This window comes from Hypanus sabinus, chromosome 5 (genome assembly GCF_030144855.1).
Source record: "Hypanus sabinus isolate sHypSab1 chromosome 5, sHypSab1.hap1, whole genome shotgun sequence".
NCBI lineage: Eukaryota > Metazoa > Chordata > Chondrichthyes > Myliobatiformes > Dasyatidae > Hypanus > Hypanus sabinus.
The window spans coordinates 148331402-148348688 of NC_082710.1; the positions used below are offsets into that span (position 1 = coordinate 148331402).

General features: G+C 45.0%; 1 protein-coding gene across 1 annotated transcript; it reads right to left on the minus strand.

Moving 5' to 3' along the window:
* Positions 1 to 3632: 3632 nt before the first annotated feature.
* LOC132393786 (complement C1q-like protein 3) lies at positions 3633 to 16019 on the minus strand. Its single transcript, XM_059969181.1, has 4 exons — positions 15953 to 16019; positions 15801 to 15866; positions 10793 to 10886; positions 3633 to 4924 (listed from the first exon to the last, which is right to left on the minus strand). Exons 1-4 carry the CDS (start codon positions 15968 to 15970, stop codon positions 4533 to 4535), a joined length of 570 nt encoding a protein of 189 aa, XP_059825164.1. The 5' UTR covers positions 15971 to 16019; the 3' UTR covers positions 3633 to 4532.
* Positions 16020 to 17287: the final 1268 nt, after the last annotated feature.

Genomic DNA, 17287 nt, shown 5'->3' on the forward strand with positions numbered 1-17287 from the left:
TAATTTTTAATTTGAAACCTTTTTATAATGGATCTATATCTAATATTTATAATATGCTGCTGGGAATGAGAAGTGTTCCTTTAGATAAAGTTAAAAATCTTTGGGAACAAGATTTACAGGCTTCAACTTCTGAGGAAACTTGGAATCAACTTCTGAGGAAACTTCTTGGAATCAACTTCTGAGGAAACTTGGAATCAACTTCATCGTTATGTGCCCGCCGCTCTCTCCTACAATTTAAAGTGGTCCATAGGGCCCATATGACCAAGGACAAGTTGGCTCGTTTTTATTCAGATACAGCTCTGTATTGTGATAAATGTAAAAATAGAGGAGCTTCACTCATTCATATGTTTTGGACATGTCCGAATATTGGAAAATATTGGAAAGAAGTATTTCAAACTTTCTCAATAATTTTTACACTAAACTTTGAGCCTAATTCTTTGACTGCTTTATTTGGTATTGTTGGAGTAATGGATATTATTTTGGAGTCATTTGACTTGCACACTTTGGCTTTTATTCCTCTCAGAAGGACACTCTTGCTTAACTGGAAAGATGAGGTCCCTCCTATTCACGCCCAATGGTTACGTGATGTGATGCCATGTTTAAATTTGGAGAAGAAGCAATGTTCAATCTCTGAATCTGGTCAAGACTTTCAAGCATTGTGGGGACCTTTTCTGAATTATTTTTAAAACCGTTGATTTGCTGTTAAAGCACAGATGAAGACAAATAATTTTTTTTCATTTTTTTCTTTAATAATCAGCTTTGGTCTTGGTTAGATTTTATTTTATATACGTTTGTAATAAAATTACTACACTTCAATCCTACAAATTAATTAACCCTGTATGAATATAGGATAAAGAGTCTTTATATGTGATTTAGTATATATATATATATATATATATATCAATATCTATGTGTGTGTATATATATATATTTCCCCTGTACTCTGTATTATTATATGTAAATTAATTAATAAAAATATTGCAAAAGAAAATTAGGAAGTGATGTCAACAGCGAGAGTGTGTAGATGCTATAGAGAAAGAGGGTGGAGTACTATAGGGTGTAGAGGAGAAATTGGAGTGGTCTAGAGTGGGACAGTGGGGCTGAGATTGGCGAGGGGGAATGACAGTGGTAATGAAAGAGCAATGAGTGTGTTGAACTGAGACATACTGGAAATACAGTTGAGGTTCAGAAGGATGGATGGTGTACTGCGGGTGCCTCTGTGCTTTTGACTGGGAGCACGGAGCAGAGAAAGGACATCAGTGGTGCAGAGGGACGTGGAAATGTGCTGGGGGTGTTGGGGAGGAAGGTAGAGACGGGGAGTGGAGGAGGATGAGAAGGACGAATTATTGCAAATTTAATTTATTTTTTAATTGCAAATGTCACTCCACTCTTTAAGAAGGGAGGAAGACAAAAGAGAGGAACTTATCAGCCAGTTAACCTACCTCAGTAGCTGGGAAAGTTTATTAAGGACAGTATTGTGAAGTACTTGGAGACTAATGGTAAAATAATTCAAAGTCAGTTTGGTTTCTGCGAAGGAAAATCTTGCCTGACAAATCTTTTAGAATTCTTTGAGGAAGTGACAAGCAGGGTGGACAAAGGAGAGGCAGTGGATGTCATTTCCTTGGATTTTCTGAAGGTGTTTGATAAGGTGCCTCACATGAGGCTGCTTAACAAGAAAAAATCCCATGCTGTTACAGGAAAGATACTGGTGTGGATAGTGGAATGGCTGACAGGCAGGAGGCAGTGAGTGGGACCAAAGAGGGCCTTTTCTGGTTGGTTGCCAGTGACTAGTGGTGTTCCTCAGGAGTCTGTAATGGGCGACTACTTTTCACATTGTCAGTGATTCAGATAGTAGAATTGATGGCTTTGTGGCAAAGTTTGCAGACGATATGAAGCTAGGTGGATCGATAGGTAGTGCTGAGGAAGCAATGTGCTTGCAGAAGAACGTAGACAAGTTGTAAGAATGGGCAAAAAGTTGGCAGAAGGAACACAGTGTTGAGAAATGCAGGATAATGCCTTAGTGGTAAAAGGAACAACAGTGCAGACTTTCAGCTAAATGGAGATAAAAGTCGAACATCAGAGGTGCAAAGGGTCCTCGTGGAAGACTCCCAGAAGATTAATTCACAGGTTGAGTCTGTGGTAAAGAAGGCAAATGCAATGTTGGTATTTATTTCAAGGGAACGAGAATAGAATATGAAAATGAGGGGATAATGCTGAAGATTTATCAGGCGCTAGTCAGGCCACACTTGGAGTACAGTCAACAGTTTTGGACCTCTTACCTCAGAAAAGGTGTATTGTCATTGGAGAGAGTAGAGAGGAGGTTCACGAAGATGATTTTGGGAATGGGTTAACATATGGGGAGCATTTGACTGCTTTAGGCCTGTAGTCACTGGAATTTAGAACCATGCATGGGGGCCTCATTGAAACCTGCCACATGTTGAAAGGGCTGGATAGGGCGTATGTGGAGAGGGTGTTTCCTCTGGTTCGGGTATCCATAACTAGAGGGCACAGTCTCAAAACTGATGAGCACTGAATTAGAGCAAAAGTAAGGAGGAATTTTTCTTAGACAGAGAATGATGAATCTGTGGAATGCTCGGCTACAGACGGTAGTGGAGGCCAAATCCGTGGATACATTTAAAGCGGAAGTTGATAGATTCCTGATTGGTTGGGGCATCAAGGAATATGGTGAGAAGGTAGTTGTATGGGTTTGAATGGGATCTGAGATCAGCCATGATGAAATGGTAGAGCAGACTTGATGGGCTGAATGGCCTAATTCTGTTCCTATGTCTTATGGTCTAATTAGAATTAATGTATAAAGATGCAGATTAGAACAGGACTCGACAGCTCAGATACTGGACCTTGAAGTTGCAGGCTCACTCTGGAGAGAAACTGTTCCCACCATCTCTGAGAGAAAGTGTTCTGAAACACTCTGTACACCAGGAAAAGTATAACTTCCCTCTTCTTCACAGTGGCCCCTGACCATTCCACATTGACACCTGTATCTCGGCGCTCCCACATGAGGGAACAAGGTGGTAACACTGGCTGTTTTCCTGCTTGTGGAAGCTTTGCAGAATTTAGTGAGTTCTGAAAGAATTCACCCAATGTCTCCAGTGTCTCTGCAGCCCTGTCCGTTCACACCTATAGGGTGCCGACCATTCGGTTCGGGTGATTTAATGTTCAGCTCTGAGAATTTTTCACACTCTTTATCCCCTATGGTTTGGGATTTTACAGCTTTCTTCCCATTTTCCGAAACCAGCTCCTCTGTTAAACCTGTTAACATGGGAATATTTGCAGGTTTTTCCATTGAGAAATGAAAAAAAAATTAATAGAACCCTGTAAGGTCCCTCCCCCAGTAGCTGCAGTAAGATGGTCTTCCAGAGGGAGATTTTGCCACAGAACAGGTGGTGTTGTTTAAGGGCAGGAGAGTGACAACCTCAGGCAGCTGACAAACCAATGGGAGATCCAGGCCAATGTCTCTCAACTCAGTCACTGAATTGGGAGATCGAGTGAGGTTTTCATCAGTCATAGATCAGAGACTAATATTTACATATGTGAGCAAATTAACAGCAAATTGTGAAAATAATGAGAGTCAAAGAACATGACAGAATATTTGTTCCAAAAAAAGCATTTAATTTTGCATTCACAAATTCAGCAGTCAGCTACATCAGCCAGTGAAATTACAGTCATTAGAGTAACCTTTGCGGGATCATCATCTGTACGTAATTCATGGATTACACATGGATGGTGGTGTGTTAGAAGAGAGGTGTGGATGCTCGCCACAGGATATGGTCACGTTCTGAATACGTCAGATATCAGTGGGAGCTATGAGGAGGATGCAGAGAGACTTCAGGGTGAAGAAAACAGACTGGGAACAGTAACAGCATGGTGTTTGGAATAAAATGTGGAAAATCACTTCAGGAGACAAAAACCCAAATGTGCTTATTTGTTAACAGTGGTAATTTGTCGGTGTTCACAGCAACCTTGTCACCTTACACAACGATCATGAAGATTGATGTACAGGGACAGTCCATGAGAATATTGTGTAGTTTGGTAGCTCAGCATAAGAAGGGATTTGCCTGGAGTACATGAATGCAACAAAGGCTTACAACGTTGATATCTTGGATGGGGTGGGGGTTGTGTTGTGTGAGGAGACATTAGCTCATTGAGCCTGTGTTTGGGAGGAGGAAAGCTGACGAAAGGATACAATATCCTTACAAAGTGTAACGGTGAAGGTCTGGGACCATGTTTTCTGAGGTTGGGCTCAGCACAACCCACAGGTCAGGCTGAATCGTCTCCTACTCCCGGGAGGCGTATTTCCAGTTTTGTGCCTTCAGATGCTTTAACAAAGTCAACGTTCCAGTTCTCATCTATTGCTGGCCAATGCTTGTCTGTCTCCCTGTCTCACTTAATCCATTAGCTAAATGTATTCCCAATGAGCTTTTCTTGTTTATTCAATAACAGACCTGCCAGTGTGAAGCATTTTCAACTGCAGTGCATGAAGATTATGCAGAGGCAAAGCATGCTGGGACACCCTACTGCCCCAGTAGGAAGCCCTGGAAGCTGAGGGAGCCTGTTTCACTCCACAGGGTGCCAGTGATAAGTTGCACCCACACCTCATCCCCTTTGTGGAGTTCAAGGATTTTGTTTCTCATGGACAGCTGGGAACTACTCTTGGGCAGGACACTGTGGATCAAACTAACTACATTGTTATTCTTCATGAGCTGAATGTCAGTTGCTGTCCCTCTGGTCGGGAGTGACGAATAGCTGAAGAAATACAGACCACACCTCGGGACGATGAACTTCCCAGTTGTGGGATTGTAGCCATTACCCTTGTTCACATTGACTATGTCGTAGATGATGGGATTTGCTGGTTTCACAATATGCCCTTTTCCTTGGAGCTGGACATCAAAGACAATTTCAGCACCTGAAAGACAGCACGATGGTGATGACCTTGAAGCTTTGCAATCTCAGAAGCAGCTCCAACAATGGTGGATGTAAGCAGGGGACCATATCAGATGATCATATCAGTTTGTGACATGAATGGTGGAGACAGTGACTCTCACAGTATTGGACAAGTATGGCCTGTCTATCTCTATAAGGTTGTTTGGCCCATTGAGTCAATGCTATCTCTCAGAGCATTCTTATGCCCCTACAAATTCATTCCCCTTTAGTTAATTACCATTCATGTTACCTTTCTCTATCCTATAGTCTAATACCTTTCTCTATCACTTTGCCCCAGGCCCATTTCCTCTAACACTCACACACACTGGGGTAGTTTGCACTGGCCGGGTAATCCATCTTCTGGAATGTCGACAGAAGACCTGGTCCATGCTAACCAAAATTCCAAACCAGGCCAATTCCAATTTGTGACGTCTGACGCAGTTGCATTTCGTTAAATGTTGAGACCACATTGGGAGTGTTGTATCCATTCTGCCCACTGCATTACAGGAAGGTGGACACTTTGAAGATGGAGAAGAGGTTTACCTGGCTGTTGTAAGGAAACTGGAGGGAATGAGACACAATGCCATGGTCACACTGAGGATGTGCACGACACCCGAGTTGGGATCGAACCTGGCACTATGCCACCATGAGGCACTGGTATTCTTGCTGTTGTGGCACTGTGCCACACTTGGGAAATGTTGCTAATGTGCCTAACTCAAGCACTCTTTCTGGCAGCTTAGTGCAAATGCACAGCACTCTCATGTGAAGAAGCCGCCCCTGAGTCCCTTATAAATGTCTCAGTTCTGATCTTAAACCTGTGCCCTCCTGTTCAGAACACACTCTCTCCCTGGGAAAACATCTGTGTAATTCCACCTTGTCCATCCCCTTCCTGATGTCATCTACCTCTGTCAGGTCACCCCTCAATCTCGTACATTTCTGACAATAAAGTCCTATTCTCCGCACCCTCTCCTTGTAACTCAGCACCCACCCCCAATCCCGGCAGCACCCTGATAAAGCCTTTGTTGCACTCTTTTCAGTTTAGTTATGTATTTCCTGTAACAGGGTGACCTAAACTGTACACAGTTGCGGCTTCACCAACAGCATCATAACTGCCCAATGTCCTGCCTGATGAATGGCAGCTTACCAAATGACTTCTTCATCACCAAATCTACTTGTGACGCTGCTTTCAGTGAACCTGGCATTTCTATTCCTCAGACTCTCTGCTCTACAACACTTCTCAATGCCCCACTGTTCACTGTATAAGTCCTACCCTGGTTTGATCCCCAAAAATGCAATACCTCTCATCTGTCTGGATTTCCAATCTTCAACCCACCTACCCAGCTATTCAGATCCTCCTGTAACTTTCCATAATCTGTTTCAGAGACTATGACATCACCTACTGTAGTATCATCTGCAGACTCACTCACCAAGCCAGAAAGGTCCAAGCACTGACCCCTGTGATACACCACTAGCCACAGGCCTCCACTCTGAGAAATATCACCCTCTGCTTACTTCCTCCAAGCTAATTATTAATCCAATCTGCTATCTCTTCCTGGATCCCTCGTGATCTAACCTTCCCAACCAGCCTGTCATGAGCCTGTCAAGTCAATGGCCTTGCTAAGGTCCATATACACAACATCCAGTGCCCCATTCTCATCAGTCATCTTGGTTATGTCTTCAAACCACAAGACATTTGTAAAACATGATTTCCTGCACATAAAACTGTGCCAACTGCACATGATTAGACCTTGTCTATCCAAACTCAATTGGATAACAAAACAAGATCCTGTCATTCAGAATCCCCTCCAGTAACTTATCCAACGCTGATGACAAGACTTACTGGTCTATAGTTTCTTGTCTTGTCTTTGCTGCTCTTCTTAAATAAAGTTACATTAGCCACCCTCCCGTCTTTGAGATCTTCACCTGTGGCTAAAGATGATACAAATATATCTCCACAAGGGAACTGCAAAGGACTAATTCTTCTCCATCTTTGCACAAGGTCCAAGATGTACTTGGTCAGGTCCTGGGATTTATCCTCCTTAACAATCTGTAAGGCTGCCAATACCTCCTCCCTGGTTGGTAGTACATGGTAATGGACAACGTCACTCATTTCCAATATTTATTTTGTATCCATCATTATCTGCACAGTAAAAGTTAATGGTAAATATTGAAAACCATGGCCATCTGCTGTAGTTCCACACATCAATGGCCACACTAATCAATTGTGGGATTTAGCAGTTAGCCACCCTTACGTTTCTCTGAAAATAATTGACAAATCACCATTCACCTGGTGAATGTCCTCTGCAACCTAACAGAGTTCAATGCAGCCAAGTATGAGGTGTTGCCCTTCAGTCGGACCAACCAGGGTAGGTCTCACATAGAGAACGTTCGGGCTGTGAGGAATGTGGTCGAGAAAATGTTCTGGAAGTACAGTACATAATTCACTGAAGGTGGCGGCACAGGTAGAGAGGGTTGTAAAGAGAGTTCTTCATAAATCAAATTATTGAGAACAGGAGATCGGATGTAATGTTGAAGTTGTCTAAGGCATTGGCGAGGCCTAATTTGGAGTATCGTGTGCAATTTTGGTCATTTACCTACAAGAAAGATATAAATAAGGTTGAAAGAGAACAGAGAAAATTTACAAGGATATTGCAAGGTCTGGAGGACCCGAGTTACAAGGAAAGATAGATTAGGTTAGGACTTTATTCCTTGGAATGTAGAAGACTGAGGGGAAATTTGGTAGAGGTATACAGAATTTTATGGGGGGTATAGATAGGGTAAATGCAAGCAGACTTTTTCTACTAAGGTTGTGTGGGTCATGGGTTAAGGGTGGAAGGTGAAATGTTTCAGAAGAACACAATACTCCAAATTAGACCTCACCAATGTCTTAGATAACTTCAACATAACATCTCATCTCCTGTTTTCATCTTCTCCCAGAGGATGGTAAAAGTGTGGAATGAGCTGCCAGTGCAAGTGTGAGCTCAATTTCAATGTTTGAAAAGTTCAGATAGGTACATGGATGGTAGAGATATTGAGGGCTATGGTCCAGAGGCAGGTTGATGGGACTAGGCAGTGTAAATGGTTTGGCACAGATGAGATGGGATGAATGGCCTATTCTGTTCTGTACTTTTTTATGACTCTATGACTCTTTGACACAATCATTATCTTTCCCGGGGTTGACCAGAACTACACTCAATAATCTGAGTATGCTAACAACATTCCCTTCTGCCCTACCACTTGCTCTGTATATCTTTTCCATATTTGACTTCCTTGCACTTGGAATCATTGTCATGCAATGCGGACATACCATGGAAATTGGTCTTTGCTGACCAAGGTGCCTGTCCAAGCTAGTCCTGCATGCCAGTGGATGGGTGCATGAACCTCTCACAACTCAATCCATGTACCTGTCCAACTCTTGAAAGTTGACATCACATCTGCTTCATTTTCGTCCTCTGTCAGCTCACTGCACATTGATACTACCCCTTGTGTGAAAGAGGTGTCCCTCATGTTCCTCTGTCATCTTTTCTGCTTTGCTAAATCCTCTATTTCTTGATTCTCCAACTCTGGGAAAAGATTCAATATATTCACCCTATCTTTGCCTCTCTTGAAATCACCTCTTTTAGATAATCTTTCAGTCTCCTAGTGTCTAAAGAATAAAATCCTGGTCTTTCCTTTTAACTCAGTCCCTCAGGTCCTGGCACCATCCTAGTGGATTGTTTCTGCACTCTTTCCACTTTAATAACATCTTTCCTAGAGCAGGATGCCCAAAACTGAACATAATGCTCCAGGTGTGGCCTGATCTGTGTCTTGTACAACTGCACCTTGACCCCCCTACTCCCTCCTTACTTACTGCTCTGCTTGCTAAAATCATGCTATTCTGTGAACTATACACATCCCTTCCATGGTCCTCCTGTTCCATAACATCACCCGGGGCTCTGCCTTTCACCGTGAATATTCTACCTGAATTTGACTTTCCAAAATACAAATATTGCTGTCACTGAATTAATCTCCATTTGCCATTCCTTGGTCTTTTTACTCAGCTGACTGACCCGCCCCATAATTCTTGATAACCTTAATTGTCCATGAATCTCCTATGTTAGAGAAATCTGCAAAATTACTCATTGCGCCTTCACCGTACTTTTCCCAGTCGTTGATACAGATGACAAATAACAATGAGCACAGACCGACCTCTGAAGCACACCACTAGACATGGGGCTCCAGTTCCACAACCAGTCTTCTGGCATGACCCTGTGCTTTATACCACCAATCCAATTAGGTATACGTTGAGTCAATTCTCCCTGGATTTATGCAACCTAACCTTCCAAGTCAGCTTTAGGAAGTCCACATTCACCAGTGACTCGTGCTGTTCAGTAGGGGTGAGTTTTGGGGCCACTTCTTTTTATGCTGTATATAAATGATTTAGATGATGGAATAGATTTCTTGCCAAGTTTACAGATGATACAAAGATAGGTGGTGGGGCAGGTAATGTTGAGGGAATGGTAGGATGCAGAAGGACTTAGAAAGATTAGGAAAATGGGCAAGAAGGTGGCAAATGAAATACAATGTTGTAAAATGCATGGTCATGGATTTTGGTAGTAGAAATAAATGTGCGGACTATTTTCTAAATGGGGAGAAAGTCCAAAAATCTGAGAAGCAAAGGGACTTGGGAGTCCTTGAGCAGAACACCCTAAAGGTTAACTTGCAGGTTGAGTCAATGGTGACAAAGACAAATGCCAAATTAGCATTCATTTCAAGTGGTCTAGAATACAAGAGCTGAGGCTTTATAAGGCACTGGTGAGGCCTCACTTTGAGTATTGTGAACAGTTTTGGGCTCCTCATCTTAGAAAGGATGTGCTGGTATTGGCGAGGGTCCAGAGGAGGTTCAGAAGGATATTTCCAGAAATGAAAGGGTTAACATACGAGGAATGTTTGATGGCTCTGGGTTTGTAGTCGCTTGGATTCAGAAGGACGAGGCGGGTATCACATTGAAATCTTTTGAATGTTGAAAGGCATAGACAGAGTAGATGTGATAAGGATATTTCCCATGGTGGGAGAGTCTAGGACGAGAGGGCAGAGCTTCAGGATCGAGGGGCGCCCTTTCAAAGCAGAGAAGCGGAGAAATTTCTTTAGTCAAAGGATGGTGAATTTGTGGAATTTGGTGCCACATGCAGCTGTGGAGGTCAGGTTGTTGGGTGTATTCAAGGCAGAGATTGATAGGATCTGGATTGGACATGGCATCAAAGATTACGGGGAAAAGGCCCGGAAGCGTGGTTGCGGAGGAAGAGAAAAAGGATCAGCCATGATTGAATGGTTCAACAGACTTGATGGGCCAGATGGGATTCTGCTTCTATGTCTTATGATCTTATTATGGTCTTATTTACTGCCATACCCTCATCAGCTTTCTTGGTCAAAAAGCTCGATTAAGTCTGTAAGACATGATTGTCTATACACAAAGCCATTCTGACTACACCTAATCAATTCCTGCCTTTCCAAATGTCTGTGTATCTTATCCCTCAGAATCATCTCCAGTAACTTACTAGCTACTGCACAGATGTCAGACTTACTGGCCTATATTTCCCCCGGTCTTTGGTTGCAACACTTCTGGAATAAAATCATTGCTTTCACTATCCTCCGGTCAGCTAGCACGTCACTGGTGATTAACCATTGTACAAATATCTCAGCCCGGGATCATTTGTCAGGATTATTCTAACTTGCTTTATTTGAACTTTTCCTAGCTATGATGTAAGATCTTTAACCTGGAACATTAACTCTGTTCCCCCCATTACTGAAACTGCAAACTGACATTTTCTGCTTTTATTACAGTTAAACCTTATTGTGTAAGTCAACTTACTTGGACTCAGACTGGACCCGGGTCTCAGTTTGTTCACTGCCTGCTGGAGAAACTCCAAAACATTCTGCTCTCCAGGTGTTTCGAAGTCAGACATCTAAAACAAAAACACATTCATACAATTTACATCAGCAGCATTTCTGATCTTCGTCCTGCTCAGGATGATGTGTCGGCTTCGAGAATCACTGTCAATTGTCCACTTGAGGATGTACATTCACCCGATATACACTCCCCCTCCCACAGTCTGCGCGGGGGTGGTGGTCTGGGGTAAAGGTCTGAGCTTGGGGGTTCTAGGCTGTGATGGTCCTGGAGGGTCCGGATGGTGAGGGTCAGAGTGAAGGGCTGGGGGGGTTGAAGGGTCTGAGAGTGGGGGATCAGGGTGTGAATCTGGATGACAGGTCTGGAGTGGGGCTTTGGGGTGAAGATTCTGTGGTGATGGGTCTGGGGTGAAGGGTCTGGAGCTGGGTGGGGTTTTCTGGGGTGAGGTTGCTCAGGGTGGGGCCCAGGTGATGAGGTTTTTGGGATGGAGGTTGTCGTGGTGGGGTCTGGAATCAGGATTTCTAGGGATGGGTATCTGGGGATGATTTGTCATGGTTGAGGGTCTGAGGTGACCATCACCTTGGTAACGGCCAGCTGAAGTGACTGTTGACACAGAGACACTGAACCCTCCCCCACTCCCACCCTGTCCCTCCCATCCCCGTCTACACAGAACGTAGAAAATGGACAGTACGGGAATAGACTCTTCACCCAGCAGGATGTACGAGTCTAATCCATGGATCTGTCAAAATGTCTCGTCAACACCTCGACTGTATCTGCCTCCACCACCATTCCCGTCACCCACTCGCTCTGCGTGGGAAACCTGTCCCTCCCATCTCCTTTAAACCCCCTCAATTGAAAAGCATGCCCTCTGGAGTTAGACATTTCAACCCCGGGAAAAAAGAGTCTGCCTGTCTGCTGACTATTCTCTCAGAAGTCTCTTCTGCACCCTCTCCAAATCCTCAACGTCCTTCCTGAAATACAGCACCCAGAATTGAATGCAATACTCCAGCTGCAATCAAACTAGATTTTATAAAACTGCCGTGTAATCTTTTGGCTCTTCATCTCCGCCTTGACTGGTAAAGTCAAGCACACTGTACTCCTTCAGCACCCGAGGCAGGACCCTTCATATTCACCTTCCCTGTCAGCAGAGACCACAGTATCCCTACGACACCGTAACCCAGGAGCTGTTCACTCCCTCCCCTGTCCACGTCACATCACAGCCCAAATCCTTCACCTCCCACATCCTCAGCCAACTCCCAGGTGTACCCCTCATCCAGGATCAATTGAGGGAGGGGTTGGTGAAAGAGTAGAGGGAGAGGGAGGAGGAGAGAAACAAACAGAGACAAATAGAGACCGAGGGAGAGAGGCAAAGAGGGGAGAGAGTGAGTGTGTGCGAGAGAGAGGGAGATGGAACAGAGTGGATGAGAGGGTCAGGGGTAAAGAGAGACTGGGCAACAGAGCTGTGTGTGAGTGCATGTGTATCTGTGTGTGTGTGTGTGAGAGAGAGAGAGAGAGAGAGAGAGAGAGAGAGAGAGAGAGAGAGAGAGAGAGAGAGAGAGAGAGAGAGAGAGAGAGAGAGAGAGAGAGAGAGAGAGAGAGAGAGAGACTGAGAAGGAGAGAGAGAGAGAAAGAGAGAGAGAGCGAGAGAGAGAGGGAGAGAGAGAGAGAGAGAGGGGGAGAGAGAGAGAGACTGAGAGGGAGAGAGAGAGAAAGAGAGAGAGAGAGAGGACAGGAAGAGAGGCTGAGACAGAAACCATGGGCTGGTAACCATATAATAATATAACAATTACAGCACGGAAACAAGCCATCTCGGTCCTTCTAGTCCGTGCCGAACGCTTGCTCTCACCTAGTCCCAACTACCTGCACTCAGCCCGTAACCCTCTATTCCTTTCCTCCCCATACATCTATCCAAAATTTTTAAATGACAAAATCAAACCTGCCTCTACCACTTCTACTGGAAGCTTTTTCCACACAGCTACCACTCTCTGAGTAAAGAAGTTCCCCCTCGTGTTACCCCTAAACTTTTGCCCCTTAACTCTCAACTCAAAACTAAGTGGTAACTAAGGGAGTGATGGTGATGGACTACGGAAATCCTGTGTCAGAGTGGACATGGGTTGTCTGAGTGAACACAGAAACGTACCACATGGAAACAGGCCATTCGTTTCATCCACTTCATGCTGACTGGTGGCAACCTTTCAGCATTAATTGGTAGCCCAGCACATAGCCCATACCCTCTGTCTGGAACGACTGACAACACCGGATGAAATGCCCGGCTGAGGCCAATGCCCGGTCAGGGGGATGGTTCAGGACAAACTGGAAGGAAGGACCAGAGAGCTTGTATACTGAAAGCATGTCCAGGGAACGGTGTTGAGCGGCTGAACGATAGCTGATCTGTGGAAATGGCTGCCTCCCTGTGCCGGATGTCAGACCCAGGTGATAATTCAGAGAGAGCACAGGGCTCCAGGAGAGGGGTGGCGGTGTGTGTACAGCGAGCAGGGATGGGCAACTGAGCTGGGCCTGAGGGAAGGTGTGGCACGGGAGAGGGCAGGAACAGGTACCTGGACAACACCAGGGGAAACAATGCTGTTACAGGGTGAGGTAGAGAGCTGGGGTGGGGGGTGGTTGTGGGGGGAGGGGGGAACAGGTGAAGGCAGTTGCCCCAGTTGAGGGGGTGTGGAATGGGCAGTGGTCGCATCTGCTACAGGCTCCACAGAGAAGTGGTCACCCTTTCCTCAGGTCCTGATCTGTGCCTCTGAGATGCCCCACAAGGTTTTGGAGGGTAGGAAGCTGCTGGGCGGATTCTAAACAAATTCCCATCGAAGGCAGGCACAGGTTTGGAAGGATGCTCCACAGTGGACAAGAGATGGAGTTGAGGGACTGCCCATTGGATTGTCAGGGGTCAAGGACTGGTTCCTCGAGGAGAGTGGTCATGACAGCAGGTTCAAAAAGAGAGTGAGTGGGGGCAGACGGGCAGACAATGATCCACAGTGGGGAGACTGTAACCCTGAGCGTCTCACAACGCGATCAGCCAGTCAAGGTCACCACAGCTGATCAGACACCTCATCACACCCTTCTGCATCAACCCCCATACCCCTCCACCACCTTGGCAGAATGCAGGAGAGCCCAGGGAAAGGCCCTTCAGCCCATCATCTGTGTTAGCCAAATCTCTTCAGTCTGAACGTGATCCATACCCCCCATTTGTTGTGTATGTGTGTGTCTGTCCAGATTCTTTTTAAACGTCACTCTCGTATCTGCTCCACCACCAACCCTGGCAGCACATTCCAGTCCTCCACCACTGTCACTGCCAAAACCTGCCCTGCACATCCCCCATAAACTCCCTCCCCATTACCTTTCATGCATGGATGCTCCCTCATATTTGGCAATTCCACCCTTTGCTTCTCATTAGCTTAAAAACTTCTATTGGGTCTCCATTTAGCCTCCAACAATCTCAAAATCACTTGATTTCTGTTTGGAAATACACCCAGTGACTGATCCTCTGTATCTCCCTGAGGTGGGGAACTCCAGAGAGTCATACCCTCTGGGGTTCAGAAAGTTCCTTCTCCTCTCTCCCGGATGGACAGCACTTCGTTTGGAGTGGAGACTGGATACGGACAGGAAGGCAGCATCCATCAATCAGAACCCCCAACACTCGGGACATTCCTTCATCTCATTATTCCCATCGTGGAGGAGTACAGGAGCCTGAAGATGCACACTCAAAGTTTTTGTAACTGTTCTTCCCTTCTACCATCAGATTTCTGAATGGTCCATAAACCCATGACACTACCTCACTATTTTGTTCTCTTTTTCCACTATTTAGTTATGGTTAACATATTCCTTATTGTAACTTATAGTAATGTTTTATGCCTTGCACAGTCCTGCTGCCACAAAATAATAAATTTCATGGCTTATGTTGATGATAATAAAAACTTGATTCTGATTCTGATGTGCCATTGGGGTAAGAATTATTCCTCACGTCCTCTGTGTCCAAACCCTGAAGGTTCTTCTACACCTGAGAACTATTTTCTTAATACCTCCTCACAAAACCAATCTTCGACTCCAGGAATCGAACTGGTGAACTTTCCCTGTATTCCCCCAAACTTGCTCCTTAATAAAGGCGAGCAGACTGGTGTGGTGCACAGTGCTTTACTGTGTCAGGGACCCGGGTTCAGCTCCTGCTGCTGTCTGTAAGGAGTTTCTACGTTCTCTCTGTGACCGCACGGGTTTCCTCCGTGAGCTCCAGTTTCCTCCCACAATCCAAGGATGTACTGGTTGGTAGGTTAATTGGTCACTGTAAATTGTCCCATGATCAGGCTGTGTTTAAATCAGGGGCAGATCAAAGTGCCGGAAGAGCTTAGTCTGTGCTATATCTCATAAATAAAACAATAATTTCCATGTAAGTCTCCCAAGGGCACTAAGTAATTGGAGCAAAATGTCTCCCCTCTTGTTCTCAGACCCTCTGGCAGTGAAATGCTACTTGTCTTGCTAATTGCTCACTGGACGTGTGTGTTAGCTTTCACTGATCGGTGTCCAAAGCCTCCCAGCTCCCATTAACATCATCGCCTAAAATGTTTCTTTTTCCATTTTCCCACTGTCGTGAATGGCTTTCTGTTTATCCCATATCATAATCCAATTCTGCACCCTTACACATTCAATTAAATGGCTGATATCTCTTTATGTTCTCCACCTGTGTCTCTGCATTCTTGCAGCGAGTGTGAATGAGAGTGAGAGACCAGAGAGCAGGAAGTGAATGAAACAGCAAGACTGCAGAGGAGTGATGTGTGAAAAATTGTTGTAGTGAGAGGGGCAGACACTCAGAATGGGCTAATCAGCAGAGACAAAAATCTACCTAGAAACACCAAAACATTGCGAGAAATTGAGAAACAGAGGCAGGGGTCAGAGAGAAGAGATGGCAGAGGTGTCGACACAAAGGAAGGCTGGGAACAAGATGGAGAGAGGGGGGTTTTGTCCTCACCTGAAAATCTTCTCCAAGACATTCCGATGTCCATGTGTGAAGGAGGATTAAACACACCAGATATCTCTGTAAAATAAATCAACAAGATGTTAGACTGGCAGAAAGAACCAAGTGATTAAAGCATCACTTTGGTGAGCTCAGCTCAGCCGTACCAGTTTTGTGGACGCCATGCTCTCTCTTGCCCCCAGTCTCGGTCTAACTTGCTGCTGAAGTGCTGAAGGTCTTTATAAGCATCTGATCGCACCAGTCCTGCCCCCTCCTTCAGTTAAGCATCTCTCTGTTATCATGAAAGCAGAACCACATCCTCGGCCACAGCAGGTGTGAAGAGAGAGAATTTGAGTCCATAATGGAAGGTCAACACTGCGAAGCCCCAGCTCTTGAATGAATGGAGAAACCTGTGAATATCAGGTGAATTTTTCAATACCATATTCCAACACCTGACAGTTTCTCTGTTGCCTGATGGAATCTTTGATGTTCTGCATCAACCAGGGTTCCCCCAACTTGCCTTCTCTTCCTCTGACCCTGACAGGGACGGGCTGGCACTGTCCTATGGTGCAGTCAGGTGGCATGGCAAAAACACCAGGCACCCACGTGATCACAGAGCGTTGGGAGCCAAACGGGATTTCCCACACACAAAACCATGCTGAGTATCCCTAGTCCTTGCCTTTCAAACGCACAGCAACCCTGTCTCTCAGAATCCCCAGCAATATCTTTCCAGATCCTGGTATTCGGTTCACAGGCTGTTGTACCCCAGCTTGTCATTACAGCCCTTGTTTAATAGCAGCCCAGTATGAGCCATCCTCCCACCTTCCAGCACCTCTGCAAAGGCTGAGGAAGGTAGAAATTGTCTGTTGGAGACTCAGCATTCTCCTCCCTTGCTGCCCACAACATCTTCAGATAGAACTGGTCAGGGCCCAAAGTTATATCCATCCAATCTAATCTGCTTCTGGACCTCCAACACTTCATACTTTGTAATGCTGGGATGTTTTCTATTTATCATATATTGCATTGTACTGCAGCTGCAAATTTAACAAATATTAAACCTGGCAACACACACAAAATGTTGGTGGAACGCCGCAGCCCAGGCAACATCTATGTATTTCCTATAGAGTCGACTGTACTTCTCCCTATAGATGCTGCCTGGCCTGCTGTGTTCCTCCAGCATTTTGTGTGTGTTGCTTGAATTTCCAGCATCTGCAGATTTCCTCGTGTTTGCGAAATATGAAACCTAATTCTTATTCCACGATATCCTTGTACTCTCCCCTAAATCCTGAACCTTCTCTGATCCTCACTGTGATAAATACCAATGAGAAGTGTCATCCAATTTAAGATGGTTCTGCTGAAGGTGTGTGATGGGCCTACTGGTGGGTTTCAAGGCACAAAATTTGACTAAATACTCTTTTAATAACACTTTTTATATGCAGAATTGTGGTTAACGATCACTGCAATGGAGAGGCGAACGAAGGGGTGGCTGATCTGAGGGTTGA

Bases quoted from the DNA above. Each gene is read 5' to 3' on its own strand.
- LOC132393786 (XM_059969181.1), bottom strand. The intron at 10,887-15,800 runs GTGAGGACAAAA...TTTTTGTTTTAG, and splicing joins GTCTTGGAGAAGATTTTCAG to ATGTCTGACTTCGAAACACC. The intron at 4,925-10,792 runs GTAAGTTGACTT...GCTGTCTTTCAG, and splicing joins CGGGTCCAGTCTGAGTCCAA to GTGCTGAAATTGTCTTTGAT.